We start from the raw sequence: 15,318 nt of genomic DNA on the forward strand, positions 1-15,318 counted from the left end.
GCAGATGAAACACCAATGCACATGAAAAACATAAATTTTTAAAAATACATACATGCCAACAGTCAAATAGGTTTTTAAAGATCCAATTCAGGGCTTCTGCCCTATCTTCCAAGTTAAACAACTTCTATCTTCCTACCTTCAACAAAACATATTAAATACTAATACTCCTTCACAATAAAAGGAGATGAATAGATGGTTCCAATTAATTTTATTTTAATAAAGGGGAGATGGATCTATGTGATTATAAACAGATATGGTTTAAAGAATAAAATACATTATGCTAACAGAATAAAAATATATGGCACCAAGAAACAAAAATGTTATAAGGATAAAGATAAAAATATTTTAACAAAAAACAAATATTAAAACTATTTTAATAGATAAAAGTTTATATATAAAGATTGTGATAGATATATGCTTACAGAATGAATAACTAAAAAAACTTTTATATGTTACAAGGATCAAAATAAGTTATTTAATGAATGGTAGAGGTATATAAAATAAATAGGGGATAAGACTTAAAAATAATATTAAAGTTTATAAGGTATATGATTAACAATTGGCTATAATGTATGTCAAATCAAGATTTAAAATATCTGGCTATTCATATTGATGTTCTGTGGTCTTAGACTGTGTTGCTGCCTGAGGCCATGTTGATATCTACAGTCTAAGCTGCCACAGGCAGCCATGTTGATTTCTATGGTCTGGCATCCGCCAGGGTCCTTGTGGTTGTCCATGGTTATTGGATGTCCAGTGGTGGGTGATGACCACCAAAGGCTAAGTTAGTCTGAGCTGCCATCTGAAGTCATGTTGCTGTCTGTAGACCATGCTGTTACCAAGGACCACAATGGTGTCCATGGTCCATGCTGTGGCCAAGGACCATGTGGATGGCCATGCTCATGTCTCCACCAAAGGCCATGGGAATGTCCATGGTCTGTACTGCCACCTGGATCCATGTCCATTTCTGTGTTCCGTGCTATAACCAGAGACCTTATGGATGTCCATACCCTATGCTCCCACTAGGGATCATGCTGATATCTGTGACCCATGCTACCCCTGAAGGCCGTATTGATGCGTGTGACTGGTGCTGCTACCTAGGCCATGTGGATGTTCATGGTCTGTGACACCACCTGAAACCATGCTGATGTAAATGAGTCATGCTGGTGCCAAGGACAATGTTTGTATCCATGGCCCATGTTACCACTGAAGGCCATGAGGATGTCTATGATCTTTGCTGTCACCAGAAACCATGTGGAGGTTCATGATCCATGCTGCTGCTGACTACAAAGGGCAAGGATGTTTCTTTTGCAGTAGTATCCATAACTGCAGACTCATAGTTGAGAATAAGACACACAGAAGGCTCCTGCAACAAAAGGAAACAGTCTAGACAGGAAGCCATTGAAGAGAACTCTTAAAAATTGTGACAGGGAATCTAAAGTGCAGCTCTTCACAGGTGATGACTTCTGGCAGGGGCTGGGATGGGGAAGGACTCAATTTTTTTAAGGGGCTGGCCACTGGGAGTTTGACCGTGCTCGAGTGAGTATATAGGAAACACAAAGTGGGCTTGCTATTTCTTTCTTCTTTTATTTTGGGGGAAGTCACAAAGAGGTGGACATGGGAGGACTGGGGAGTGAGTGTGATTGGGGTGCATTATGTGAAATATCAAAATAATCAATTAAAATATTATGTTAAAAAATTAAAATGAAATGTTTACAGTCAAAAATATCTGGATATTAAATTATTGTATAATCGTTATAAATATCAGACTGAGGCTAACTGATTTAGATGTTTCTTATCCCTCTCTTTAACTACACTGGGATATCATCCAGTATTCCTACTTGTTTGTCATTGGTGTGTTAGTACTTATCTGTCGCTCTCATCTGAGTAGCCCATAAAGCTTATGGATTTGAGGTATAGGAAGGACTGGATGTTCAGTTTTATAGACAGCATCAATTCATTCCCACTTGAGTTCTCCAGTTTCTGATCACTGACAGCTTACCCTGTTGGATAGGCATTTTCCAGTATGCAGTCTTGGTGTCTTGGTTTCAGAATGGAATTCCCCCTGGGTGGCATGATCCATGGTTCTAAAGAACTCTGTACCTCTGAGTAGACAACCTGAGGTGCTGGATATCTTGTCTTGGAGGCATCCACCTGATCTGGAAGAAGGTAACTTCCCACGATCTCCTCATTGTGTATATCCTGCTATAAATGTCTCCAGAGGAAAGGTTCAACCAGACATTTGGCTGTTATCCACATCCCTGGACAATGTAACCATCTATGGAACTTCTGGAAAAGATAAACAGCTATGGTATGGACATCCTTTCAGGTTCCGACTCACTGCTAACCCTTAATAAATGTAACTGACTGGGAGTTCCTCTATTCACAAAAGTTACCTGCATCAATTGTTCTCTTCTAACACTTGGTACATTTTAACAGTTTTACAGTAGTCACTGTTTTATCATCTGTAGCTGCTTCCATATTGGCCCATACCCAACAAATGCAAACTTCCCATTTTGTTAATCAGCACATTTGTAATAATTCTTTGGTTTTGGCAACACAAGAACATATAGATACAAACCTAGAGGCTAAGTTAAATGCTTTAGAAGCCATAGTATTTCACTTAGATAAAGTATAAACAGCACATCAATTAAAGACTTTGCAGTGTCCCGCTGGCTTCGCTATGAATCTGAATAAAAATGGGATAAAATAAAAAAATCACAGGGAATATGACAGCATGAGAATGTAAGTTTAGGTTTAGTAACCCTCAAACAATCAGTTACTGACTTAGGTCAAACTCATCTCACATTCAATTCCCCTTTGGGGCTGGCCAAAGAGTATTACACAATCTGCAAGGATTTAACCCCATTAGCATCCTTCTTCATTCGTTCAGTATTAGTCTCATATTGTTTGTGTTGGTGACTCTTTTGATAATATTAGGAGGTATTTGTTGATTTAAGGATATCATGGTCTCTGAGGTATTTGGATACAACCTTAAAAAATAAAAAGGGGGGACCCATGAGGAGCCAGACGGACCCAAGACCTTCTCAGAGGCCCTATTAAAAGAACAAAGGTAACTTTTAGTGCTGTGTCCATGTCCATGCCTATCTGGGCTCAGCCAGTGCCTTGGAGGAGTCAAGGCTGTGGTGATCAGTTCTAAAGACAACTGTGTCTGTGCATTCTGTATTGTCTTTGCCAGCACTGTCTGACCTAGCTCTGCTGACCTTGCCCTTCCTGCCTCTGTAAATAATAAGATGCTGTGCTTCTTAATAAGCTTGCTTGGCATAAGCCATGAGATTATGCAAGACCTACTGGTCCCTGCTACTGCTTTTGTCTTCTTTATTTCTCATCACTGGTACTCCCACTCAACACCATGCCTTTTGGGACCCCTAGTCCTACAGGTTCAGATCTGGAGACCCTGCCTCAAAAGAAACAAATGAATGGATATTTTACCACAACGATATATTTGGAGTAGTAACACCATGCAAAAAGGGTAAAAATTAAAGCAGCCCCAAGTATAAATTGAAGGCCATAGGGTCATAGTGACAATAAAGTAGATAAAGCAACATGGAACAAAACCAATAATAGGATGACCAAGATTACATACATATTTCTCATCCCACACAGGAAAATCCCAAGCAAGGAGATGGATTTAACTTTATGACATACACTCTGACACCACTAAAACTGAACATTTTAAAAGGAACAAAAATTACATGTTAAACACAATGCTTCATGAGAGCTGCCAAAGGGGATATAACTTTGAAATTATATAAATGATAAATAATTATGAAAATTCCATGGAATAGAAAAATTACAAAAATTGTAAAATAAATATTTTAACACCTTGATACGTATCTACTAATGAATATGAAAAGGTTTAGAAAATATCATTATTAATAAAGATAAAAATAGACAATCAAATTTACACAGCAAAAGACAAATCAATTGTTTGCTATAGATTATAAACCAGGCTAGAACTCTAGCCAACCCCTTATTTAGCTTGATGAATTTATACAAAGGCTGGGACTTCCTATTTCCCATGAGCCTTTGGGTAGAGGTATGCAGCCCCAGTAACATTCCCTAGTGTTAGGAGGGCTGCTCATGCTTTTTGTGTCAATGTATGGTCTTGCTGATATATCTACAAATTGTATGGTTCCACATCGGAATGAGATGAGCGCCTATGGTGGAAAACCATTAACCTCAGGCTAATGAGTATTCCTAGGGCAGTGGTTCTCAACCTATGGGTTACAACCCCTTTGGAGTCAAATGACCTTTCACAGGGGTCACATATTAGATATCCTGAATATCAGATATTTATATCATGATTCATAACAGTAGCAAAATTACAGTAATGAAGTAGTTATGAAGTAATTTTATGAGTGGGGTCACGGCAACATAAGAAATTGTATTAAAGGGTCACAGCATTAGGAAGGTTGAGAACCACTTTTCTAGGATGAGCAGGGTAGTTTTGAGTTCCTTTTCATTCAAACTCACTGTAGACTTGTGAATATATGCTAGCTATTCTTACTAAAAGTTCGATTATATGATCCCCTGAAGTCAGATTTCACCATTCAATGAAGCTTTTCAACTAACTCTGTACTGAAAAGACTCGAGAACATTAGGTGAAACTGTAAAAGGTTGGTGGGACAGAAAAGCTCATTGTCACCTGAACTTGAATGCTTGAGAAACCAGTCAAGAGTATTTCCTAGGGACAGTTTACTATGGAGGAACCATGAAACTTCCTGTTCACTGTAGGAATTAAGCTATAAATTCTGAATAATGTAGTAATCTCACAGCCCTGACACACTGAGCTGCAGGAGAACATCACTGCCTCTGAGAAGTGGGACTAATGCCTGTGGTGGTCATCTTGTACCATTTTCATGCTGCCCATACTTATAAAGGTTTTGAGATCAAAGTGTGAATTCTATGAATTCTAGATATCAAGGACTTCTCTAGATCTTTAAATTGCATGAAGGTACTCACAAAGTTTTACAGTCTTAACAAACATTTTTCAAAACGTGTTGGGGAGCCAGGGATTTGTGCAACATGCTTTAATCCCAGCACTCGGGAGGCAGAGGCAGGCAGATCTCTGTGAGTTCTAGGTCAGCCTGGTCTACAGAATGAGTTCCAGGACAGTCAAGGCTACACAGAGAAATCCTGTCTTGAAACAACTTCCACCCTACTTCACCCCACCCAAAAAAGAGTTGGGACTATAGCTAGGCAGTAGATAGAGCACTTGCATAATATGTGCCAAATCCTAGGTCCAACTTCTAGAAGGAAAAAAATAAATTACAAGCAAAACAAAACCCAATCTCATAGCCATGCTACAGAAAGGGTAGCCAGAAAAACGAGCAAGTAGGCAGAAGTGCACATTGTAGCTGATGCCCAAGATGGTCTAAAGCTTCCCTTGTCAGCAAGTGTGGGAATACCATAATTAAGACCTACAGTAAAGACAGTGCAGTCAAATACCAGTAAAACCTGTAAACATCTGTCATCGTGAAGTGTTACTGTTTTTCTATAACGTCCAATAAGCAATGTTTGTAAGGCTCTAAATTTTTTCATTTGAAGTTTTATTGATTTTCTGTTGCCCTCTCAATAAATAGGCTGACAGTGCCAAAAGCTTAAACTCACATTTCTCAGATTGGCATAGCAAGCAACTGTTGCAGTTTGTTCTGGCTCAGTTCTATGATTCTCCGAGAAGTGGTTATGAATTCATAGATAACTACTTAATTGGGAAATAAGCTTTAAAGATACGTAGGAAAGCTGAACATGGAAGGTTCCTATAAGCCAAGTGCCAGCCGGGACTACATGGCAAATTCCAAAGCCAGCATGAGACCCCCATCTCAAAAAAAAAAAAAAACAAAACAGATCTGACTAGCTTCAAATGTCACACTTCCCAGTTGTTGTCCCATCGTATCACCCTCAGAAATGACAATACAAATTGTTCTTTTCAATACACTTTAAACTTCAGTCTCAACAAGTACTACAAGTTTTTTTAAAATACTGAGCTTGCAGCTGGGTGTGGAGGTACATGACTCTGTTTCAGCACTCAGGCAGCAGAGAGGGAGTGGATTTCAAGGTCAAGGTTGGCCTGAGCTATGAGACTTTGCCTCATTAGTCTACAAGCATCCCACCTAGGCAGTTCAGGTTGAGGGTAGACTTCTTTGGAAGATCCTTGGGGATGGGACTCTTACATGAACATGAAAGGGTTCACCTTCTCACTTTGACTCCTTGTCAGCGTCTTGATCGTTCAGGACAGCTGGAAGACAAGGATTAAAATTTTATGTACAAACCAGAAGTAGGATCCTCAAAATCTCACTATAAAGATAATAGATATGTCTCATACCCCTCTAATTAACTCAGTTAATTTAAAAATCATTATTATTATCACAAGTATTTTATATGAGAAAAACAGGTGTGCATTTAGCCTTACAGTATTACAAATATATTCAATTTATAAAACATTATGCTATGCTAGTATACACAAATTTTTGCCAAATACATGTGTGTGTGTGTGTGTGTGTGTGTGTGTGTGTGTGTGTGTGTGTGTGTGTGTGTGGTGATAATCAAATCCAGGGCTTTGGTAGATAAGTGCTCTACCAATAAGTTAACATCTCCAGCCAATAAATGTTTCCTTTTCTTTCTTTCTTTCCTTCTCTCTTTTTTTCTTGTTTAGTTTTTGGTTTTGTTTTGAGAAAAGATCTCTCTCTCTTTTTTTTTTTTTTTTTGGTTTTACGAGACAGGGTTTCTCTGTATTGTTTTGGAGGCTGTCGGTCCAGCCTGGCCTCGAACTCACAGAGATCCGCCTGCCTCTGCCTCCCGAGTGCTGGGATTAAAGGCATGTGCCACCACTGCCTGGCTGAGAAAAAGATCTCTTATTGTCCACAATGATACTGAACTCTTGATCCTCCTGCCTCCACTTCCAAAGTCCCAAGTGCTGGGACCAAAGGCATGTATCTCCTCTAAATTACTATATTTAATTTTGAGATTTAAGAGGAAAAAAAAAACCTAGGCAGTCCATTCAGGCAACTGCAGACTTGGGCCATGGAGGCCTAAAAACAAGTCCAAAATGGGCCCAAAGCTCAAAGGCATCACAGAGCTTAGAGTAACCAAGCAGCAGAAAAATAGGGGGTTAAACCAGACAAAAATTCTGCCAAGGAAGGACATGAGCAAAAAGAACGAGAAGAGGTATGTATGGACAAGCAGACCTCAGCTCAAAGTCATCACCGCATCCCAGCCTGGCTGTGGGACAGTATCCAGGAGAAGCAGAAGGCAAAGTTCAAGACACTTTTGGCATTTTCTAGAATCATTCTTCCCCACACTCTCATGCATCTTCTAGAGTCATGGCTTTTGAAGCTGTGTCCTCATTCTACAACATAATCTGGACTGCCTTTTAATCAATCTTCATTACTAGGTAACCCCTTTTTAAAGTTTGGATTGGAAAGTTCTGGATTTATCCAGAGGCCAAGGCCATTTCTGTATGAGGACCAAAGAAATATGTTTATTTGTGTGTTTGTTTGTTTGCTTATTCCTGAGTCACATCTCATAGTCTGAGGGTGGCCATCTGTCTTCACCTGCAGGACACTGGGTTTCAGAGTGAGCAGTCAGCAGCCCCCACTAGCTACCAGAACTCCATGAGATGCCTTGCCAAGTTGCTCTAGCTTGAGACTTAACCATTCTATCCAGTGCCTAGAGAAGCTATCCCGCATCTCTGTAGCATTCGCATTGCCTCTCAGTGGCTTGACAGTGAGATCACACAACCTGGGTAACAGAATAGCCACCTCAGGTCTTGTGCGGAGCCATGGCTGCCATGCAGCACTATGGTTGCCACAGTGTACATTGCTCCCAGATCAGTTCTCAGTAACAGAACCAGGCACTGCAAGCCTCACAGCTCAACCTGGGGCTCCAAGAGCAGCATCATGTAGAGCCTGCTTGGTCTAAGGTCTCCTCATGGAGGGAAGGACAAGAGCAGTGCCCCAGCACAGTCAGACAGGGCTGTAATAAAACAGGAGAGCCATCGTGCTGAAACTGGAGAGCTGAGCTATTTACGTTTCTAATGAATCACATGGGAATCAAAGTGCATGGCTGTGGGGAAAGATAGCTTCTGTTGTGTCACACATACTACAAGAACACAGTCAGAAGAGAAAAACCAAGTGTTTGGTTGGTGCTGTTATGTAAACTATAAAGTAATGCAAACATCTGTTACTTTAGAAGAGGAAGAAAGCAACATGCATAGGAGTTTGCAGTGATGAGGAGGCATAGCAGCCTGGTCAGGTGCATGCCCTTAAAGGAAGCTCCTAGATTATTAACACATCTTCAAGTATCCTTTTCTTTGGTATCAGCTAAACGGTTTGGGAAAAAGAAACTGAACATATCTAGAAGAATTCCTCCCACCTTTGGGGATTTTGGTTTGTTTTATTGGTATGTTTGTGTATGTGGTATATCTGGTGTATGATATAGGTGTGTTGGTGCACCTGCATATGGAGGCCAGAGCAGGACATTAGGTGCCTTCCTTTATTGCTCTCTGCCTTATTCCTGGAAGACAGCATCTCTTACCAAACCAGAAGCTAGACTGGCTGACAAGTGAGCTCTTGGAATCCACCTATCTTCATCCCCAAATGCTGAGGTAACAGGCATGCAGACATGCCACAGACATGCAAACATGCTAAACTTTTTACATGAGTCCTGGGATTTGAACTCAGGTCCTCATGCTTGCACAACCATCACTCATACCTACGGAGGCATCTTCCTAGTCTACTTGCCCACTATCTTTCTATGGTACCAACTGAGCATGCTTAGAAGTGTTCATATCTTTTGTTTTGTTTTAATTATATTCATTGCTGGGCGTAGTGATGAACACCTTTAACTCCATCACTCAGTAAACAGGCAGACAGATCTCTAAGGCTTATACAACAGGTTCCTTACCAGTCAGGAATACAAGGTGAGACACTGTCTCAAACAAAAACAAAAACATACAAACATTTCTTTATGGTGTTTGGACAGGAGTGTGTGTGTGGAAGTCACAGGGACTTATAGGAGTCAGTTCTCTCCTTCCAACACCATGTGGGTTCCAGGGATCAAACTGAGGTCACTGGACTTGGTAGCAAATACCTTTACCCTCTGAGCTGCCCTGTCTGCCCCTAAATGCTCCCTTGAGCTAAGCATGGCCAGGATGGGTCCAGTCTTCAAGTATGACCTTTAACTGAGCACAGTGGAACTCTCTATGCAGCCTATTCTGCCTCAGCCTAGCCAGTGCTGGGATTACAAATGTAAGCCACTAGGCTGGGCAATAATATACATCTGCAAATGAGCATGCTGGGGACTGTGAGACCCCACAGCAGCATCCTATATGAATATCCCCACACAGCCTTTGCTTGAGGAGGGCAACTGTTTTCAGAAGAAGCCCAGCACACTCCTTACTGCAAATAGCATTTCTCCACTAGTTTCTCTTCTGTTGCATCTGCCAATAAGCACTCACCAAGAGAACAGTGTGCTTGCTTGTAAACAGATTAGGGCTCATTAATCAATTAAAGGTTAAGAGAAACTTCCTCTCGAGGCAGAGGCAGGCAGATCTCTGTGAATCCAAGGCCAGACTCATCTACATAGCAAGTTCCAGGTCTGTCAAGGCTACAGTGAGGTCCTGTCTCAAAAACAAACAGCCAGAGAAACTTGGTGCAAATTCTGAAGCACGAGAGTGGATGATACCCATCCCTATAACAGGCAGGAAGGTTAAACACTGTCTTTTAATACACATTCCCATAACATGGCAGTGAGAAAACAAACACTGTCATTCCCAACCTCCAATACAGCACGGGCTCCGGACATTCATCTTTTAGTTAGGTAATCAGGCATACTTACCTGAGACTTTGGCTGCAGTTATGTGGGCATGGGAATAGGAAGTCATTCCTTCACCATTGTAGCCACAGCATGGGGCAGAGCAGGTGAGGTTCTGGAGCTGGCACGTGTCTGGCTTTCCTGACACAGCAGGCAGCTTCCTGGCTGTTGGTTGTCCCCAAAGCAGCAGCTCCTCCGCAGCCTACTCTTGTGATGAGGCGCTTTGAAGCTCTGTTTCTTTGTCTTTTCTTTTTGAGACAGGGTCTTGTGTTGCTGCCTCTGAACTCCTTACGTTCCTGAGGATGACCTTAAAATTCTGGTCGTCCGGCCTATACATCTGAAGAGCTGGGATAACAAGCATGTGCCACCATATCCAGTTTATACATGCTGAACTCCATCCTAGGTCCTACGTTTATTTCCTCAGGATAAATCTGAAAGCCTCCCAAAGATTCTGTTTGCTAGCTATACTCTTTAAACCCCTTCTACCTAAAGAATGAGAAGAACCCTCTTAGAGAAGATCTCATCACCTATTTTTTGAGACAAGGTCTTGTCATGTAGGTCAAACTTGTGGCACCCATACCCTGCCTCAGCCTTCCTAATGCTAGAATGATGGGCATTCACTACCACATCCACCAAGGGCACATGCTCAGTGGATGCAAGGTCATGTGTAGATTTAAGGCCCACCACCATAAAAAGAGGGAAGGGGTTGGCTTGGTTGAGGAGAAAAGATTCAGCAAAGCCACAACATAAATGTGACTCAGGCTATGTTACAAAGGTAACAATGGTATAGACTGAGAAATGCCCAAATCTTGAGCCCAGAAGAACTCAAAAAATCAACTGCAGATGTCCTCCCAACTGAACTGGGAGTAAGTAAAGGCTCTAGGAAATGAACTTTCCTCAGTCTTTCCAAGGACTCTCCCTTAAGAATTTTCTGCCTTGGAGAGAGGGTTCGGCCGTGTACTTAGTGACCTTTGAGAGGATCCAGGGTTAATTCTCTGCAGCAACATGGTGGTTCACAACCATCTTTAACTCCAGTCCTAGGGGACCTAGTGTTCTTTTTTGGCCTCCCTGGGCACCAGACACACACATGATGCACAGACAAATGTTCAGGAAAACATCCATATCCATTAAATAAAAATAGTTAAATCTTTAAAAGAAAGGATTTTCTTCCCAGTGATAATAACCATCCCATGAAAGACCCAGTGAAGGCCATGTCATCTCATGTAAACCTCTCATCTGAAAGAGCCTCAGGAGGCACTGTGGGCTAAGACCCCAGAGGAGGAGACAGCACAGAGGCCAGCAGACAAATGATGAGACCCTTTCTTCAAACCTGTCTGCAGAGGCTGTTGCTCAGTGGTAGAGCGCTTGCCTAGCATGCAGATAGCTCTGCATTCGATCCACACTATCAGAAACCCAGGAAAAATAAATAGAACCTGTTTAAACCTTGATGGAACCATAACTTAACCAAATATCCAGGCTTAAACCTGCAATCCCAGCCCTTGGAAGGCTGAAACAGGAGAACTGCCATAAGTCTAAGGTGAGCCCCGGCTCTATAGTGAGTTCCCAGCCAACCCGTGAGTCTGCTCAAAATAATAATAGTAATAGTAATAATAATAACAACAACAACGAAAGCTGTATCTCTCACTAGCCGCTCATCAAAATGATTAAAAAGAAGGAAGGAAAGAACCCCAAGATAACCTGCTAAGACTTGCAAAACTTTTTGGCAAAAACACAACAAGCAAACATGACCCAACCTGGCGATGCCCACAGCTGTTGCCTAAAGCAAATCTTGAGCCTGAAGCCTGTAGCAATAGGACATGGGTTAATACACAGCTAAGTAGAACATCCTGTATAAAGTTCATTCAGGTACGTCACAGAATATTCGTGAACATAAAAATCTCCTATAGGACAGAATCCAAGGCCTCTGAGGACACCGAGACAGGGGAGCTACTCTCCGAACTGTCAATCAGGGATTTCCTGATGGACAAGCAAAGGGATATTCACACATTACAGCAAAGAAGCCACTGTTCTTGCCAAACAGTACCTTTTAAGTGCTAAAGACCAACTATCCCATTCCTGATTCTTCTGTTTTTTAATTTCTTGCAGTTCTGGGGGTTGGTGATGGCCTTGCTCATGGCAAGCAAATGCTGTCCCCGAGCCCATGAGTCATACTTCCTCTAAACTTGCTGCAGTTCCCCTGTGCCCAGGCATCCTGTATGTGGTGTTCTTGGGGCAGAAAACACAAGGAGCCATGGCCTAGTATGACTGAGAGGACAACAGAGCAATATCATGGTCTTGGGGCTAATGTGTGGTGATGATTGGTGAGTTTCTCCTTGGGGCTAGAGAGGTGAGTGTTTTCTGTCTCAGGAGAGTGCAGATAGAAATGTAGATGATGAACAAAGTTGACTGGGGTTGATTTAAGACCAAATAGTGTCTTCCAAACATTCCTAAGTTGAGGCTGGTCACTTCCCCTTGTGGGTTATTCAGCTTTCAGGGCAATGAGGAGCGCTGTGTGACCTGCAGTAGTAGGACACAGACTAAGGCTGTCAGCCAAGTAGGACATCCATCCTAAAGTCAATTCAGGTATGTCCCTGAACATCTAAGGACAGTAAAAACATGGGAGATGTAAATTGTAAATTCAAGTACTGGTGAGTTCTTCTGGAAAATTCCTCAAGTTCTTTTTCCTGTCCTTCCCCTACTGCCATGACAGACAGAGAGTGGAGTGGAGTGATTTGAGGATGAAACTATGCACTGGGGATAACAGACAGAAAAGTGGAGACTTTCACACTACTCCTAGATTTCCTTAGAGAAAGAGAGAGACTTTCTGCCAATTCTAAATCATTGTTGTTGGTTTTCTATCACATGAGAGACGGAAGGCAAGCACATGAATAAAGCAACTCTGAGGTGGGGGCAGATGCTGCTCAACTGAAGCCTTATAGAGGGTGAGGTGCTAAAAACAGGCCAAAGTTACCAGACACACTGGGGGAAATGGCTTTTTTTTTTTCAGAATAACCATGAGTATCAAAGAGGGGCTGGCTGAGAGAGGGATATAAGCACCCAGGAAAGGAAACCATTCTCAGAGTGACAGCAAGTTATCCTCAAGCCATAGGCAGAACTCTCTCACCTAGCTAACGACATCACACCTTGGGATGTGGCCCTTGAACCACTAACAATAATGAAGAGCAATGGGAGGGGTGGCTGAGTTTGTTTTTGTCCTGGTTCTGGTAGATTTCAATCCTTAAATAAGAAATTGTGTTCTCACTTGAAAGGTCTCTTCCTTTATTCCAAATGTGCTTTAAAATATTTATTGAGTGAAGATAAAAGAAGGGATGTTGAAAGATGAAACAGATGTTGAGTTAACAGTTTTCTTCCAAGTTGTGGCAGATGTCAGGAATTTACGTGTCTGTTCAAAAGAAGTATACTCACATTTTAAACATATCTTCCTTTATCCTGAATATTCTTTTACTTAAAGATACATTACTTTACTTTTTGAAAGTATGGTCAGCTCATCATAGATTACAAATTATAAACATGTTCTCTGGTAAGATCAATATAGATCATAAAGAATTACAAATAATTTTGAAATAAATCACTGCACCATAATGATGGTCATCTAATATGTGGCATTTGCAAAATGTTCACCAGTGAAAATTTTGGAGAACTTTTCAAATTTTCTTTAACATAGATTTCTCTACTTCTTCAAATACATAGAATACAACATGAATTCCAATCATCTGAAGATACACTGTATTTAAAGTAAAAATGGTTATCAATTTATAATGATTTGTTTCCCTAAATAAACAAAAGAAAATTACATACGTGGCTTAAACTTCAGTTCTCCTGCTGGTCCTGATGGAGCGATCCCTTGTTGAAATTTCTTCTGTTCCAGTTGCTGTACAGCCTGGTGGGAGGGAAAAAATATGAAAATTTTGCTTGTTTTGGTCATATATACACACTTTTGGGGGGGGTTCAAGACAGGGCTTCTCTGTGGCTTTGGAGGCTGTCCTGGAACTAGGTCTGTAGACCAGTCTGGTATCAAACTCACAGAGATCCGCCTGCCTTTGCCTCCCGAGAGCTGGAATTAAAGGCGTGCGCAACCACCGCCCGGCATGTATACGCTCTTTGGCTAAGCAAATAAACTGAGTATTTTTCCCTAGAACACTGTCCTATCACACTCTTGGACACTGAGGAAGGACGAATACTGTCTAATGTCACACTAAGACTCAAGCAGAAGACAGCAGGTGAGATGGGCTCTGAGGCATAGCTGATCACTGGTAATAATAAAAGCCCTGTCTTCCATGTGGTCCCCATCAGGTCTTTCTCCAGCCTGTGTGAGGACTGCCATTATTATTATACACATCCAGTTACTCCTCTGAAATAGACTGCCCTCTTAGCACCTGCAAACCCAGCACTTGAGAGGAAAGGCCAGAAGACCACTAGTTCAAGGTTATCTTCACTCCGCAGAATTTGAGGCCAGCTTCACTACACAAAACCCTGCCTCCATTAAAGCAAATAAACAAATGATTTGGTCTCTTGTGTAGGTCTGTCTGCCTAGGTAACATTAAACAATGATTTAATTCCCTTACTCGAGAATTAAACATTGCTTCTTAAGGTAATGTCTTGAAACACTGGCAGTCACCTAACATACCCAATCATTTGTATATAAATGCCAATAGAGCCGTAAAAGGAGTCCATGGGCTTTTAGAAAAGGCAACCTGGCCCCATATCAAACCACAGTAAAGAGATCTGAACCTTGGTTGAGAGGGCCTAGTTAACAATACTGGTTCTGTTTGTCCTGGCACCTTGATGGCTCTCCTGCTTGGCTCCATTATTTGGTCTATATATTGTCAACTCTGGTCGCATTCATTGGGAAAGGGCTGATGGCCTGAAAAGTTACACAGAGTTTGGAGTATAAACAGGTAGGTCTCTGAGCAGACAGTAGGGAAACCCGCCTAAGACTACATAGGGAGATTCTAGTCTTCTAGTAGCTCCTTTAATGATGCTCAACTTCAGCTTACAAAGCTATAAGCTAAGCTTTGCCCATCAGGAATCACCAGTAAGTGGTGAAATAAGACAGAGGTGGGTGTGATGGGTAATACTGACTGCCAACTTGATGAGATCTACAATTATCTAGAAGATAAAACTCCAGGCATGTCTGTGAGGGAGTTTCTAGACTGAGGTAACTGATGTGGGGGAAAAAAACACCCTCAGTGTCATAATAAGGAGAAAACAAGGGAAGTACCCACATTCATCAGTGTTTGCTTCCTGACTATGACTGCACCCTCACACCCAAAGCTGCACACCTTGACTTCCTCCATAACAGACTGTACCCTTATACCCAAAGCTGCCTGCATGCCTTCCTGCCATGATGGGCTGCACCCTCAGACTCTGAGCCAAAACTGGTTGGATCCAAGGTGGCTGGCTACCAGAGTGATGTCGGATGGTCTCTAACTTCATTATTAGGTGATATGTACACTAAAGGAC

At 41.7% G+C, this 15,318-nt stretch overlaps 1 protein-coding gene across 1 annotated transcript in view; it reads right to left on the reverse strand.

Annotated features, from left to right (window-relative positions):
* Positions 1-13,092: 13,092 nt before the first annotated feature.
* Nucb2 (nucleobindin 2) overlaps positions 13,093-15,318 on the reverse strand; it is a 35,082-nt gene continuing 32,856 nt past the window's right edge. Inside the window, exons 13-14 of the mRNA XM_005075630.4 lie at positions 13,654-13,735; positions 13,093-13,237 (exon numbers count right to left, since the gene is read on the reverse strand). Of these exons, the coding sequence (XP_005075687.1) occupies positions 13,230-13,237; positions 13,654-13,735 (90 nt within the window). The 3' untranslated portion in view covers positions 13,093-13,229. The remainder of the gene's footprint in view (positions 13,238-13,653; positions 13,736-15,318) is intronic.

Source organism: Mesocricetus auratus, unplaced genomic scaffold (genome assembly GCF_017639785.1).
Source record: "Mesocricetus auratus isolate SY011 unplaced genomic scaffold, BCM_Maur_2.0 Super-Scaffold_4256, whole genome shotgun sequence".
Lineage (NCBI taxonomy): Eukaryota > Metazoa > Chordata > Mammalia > Rodentia > Cricetidae > Mesocricetus > Mesocricetus auratus.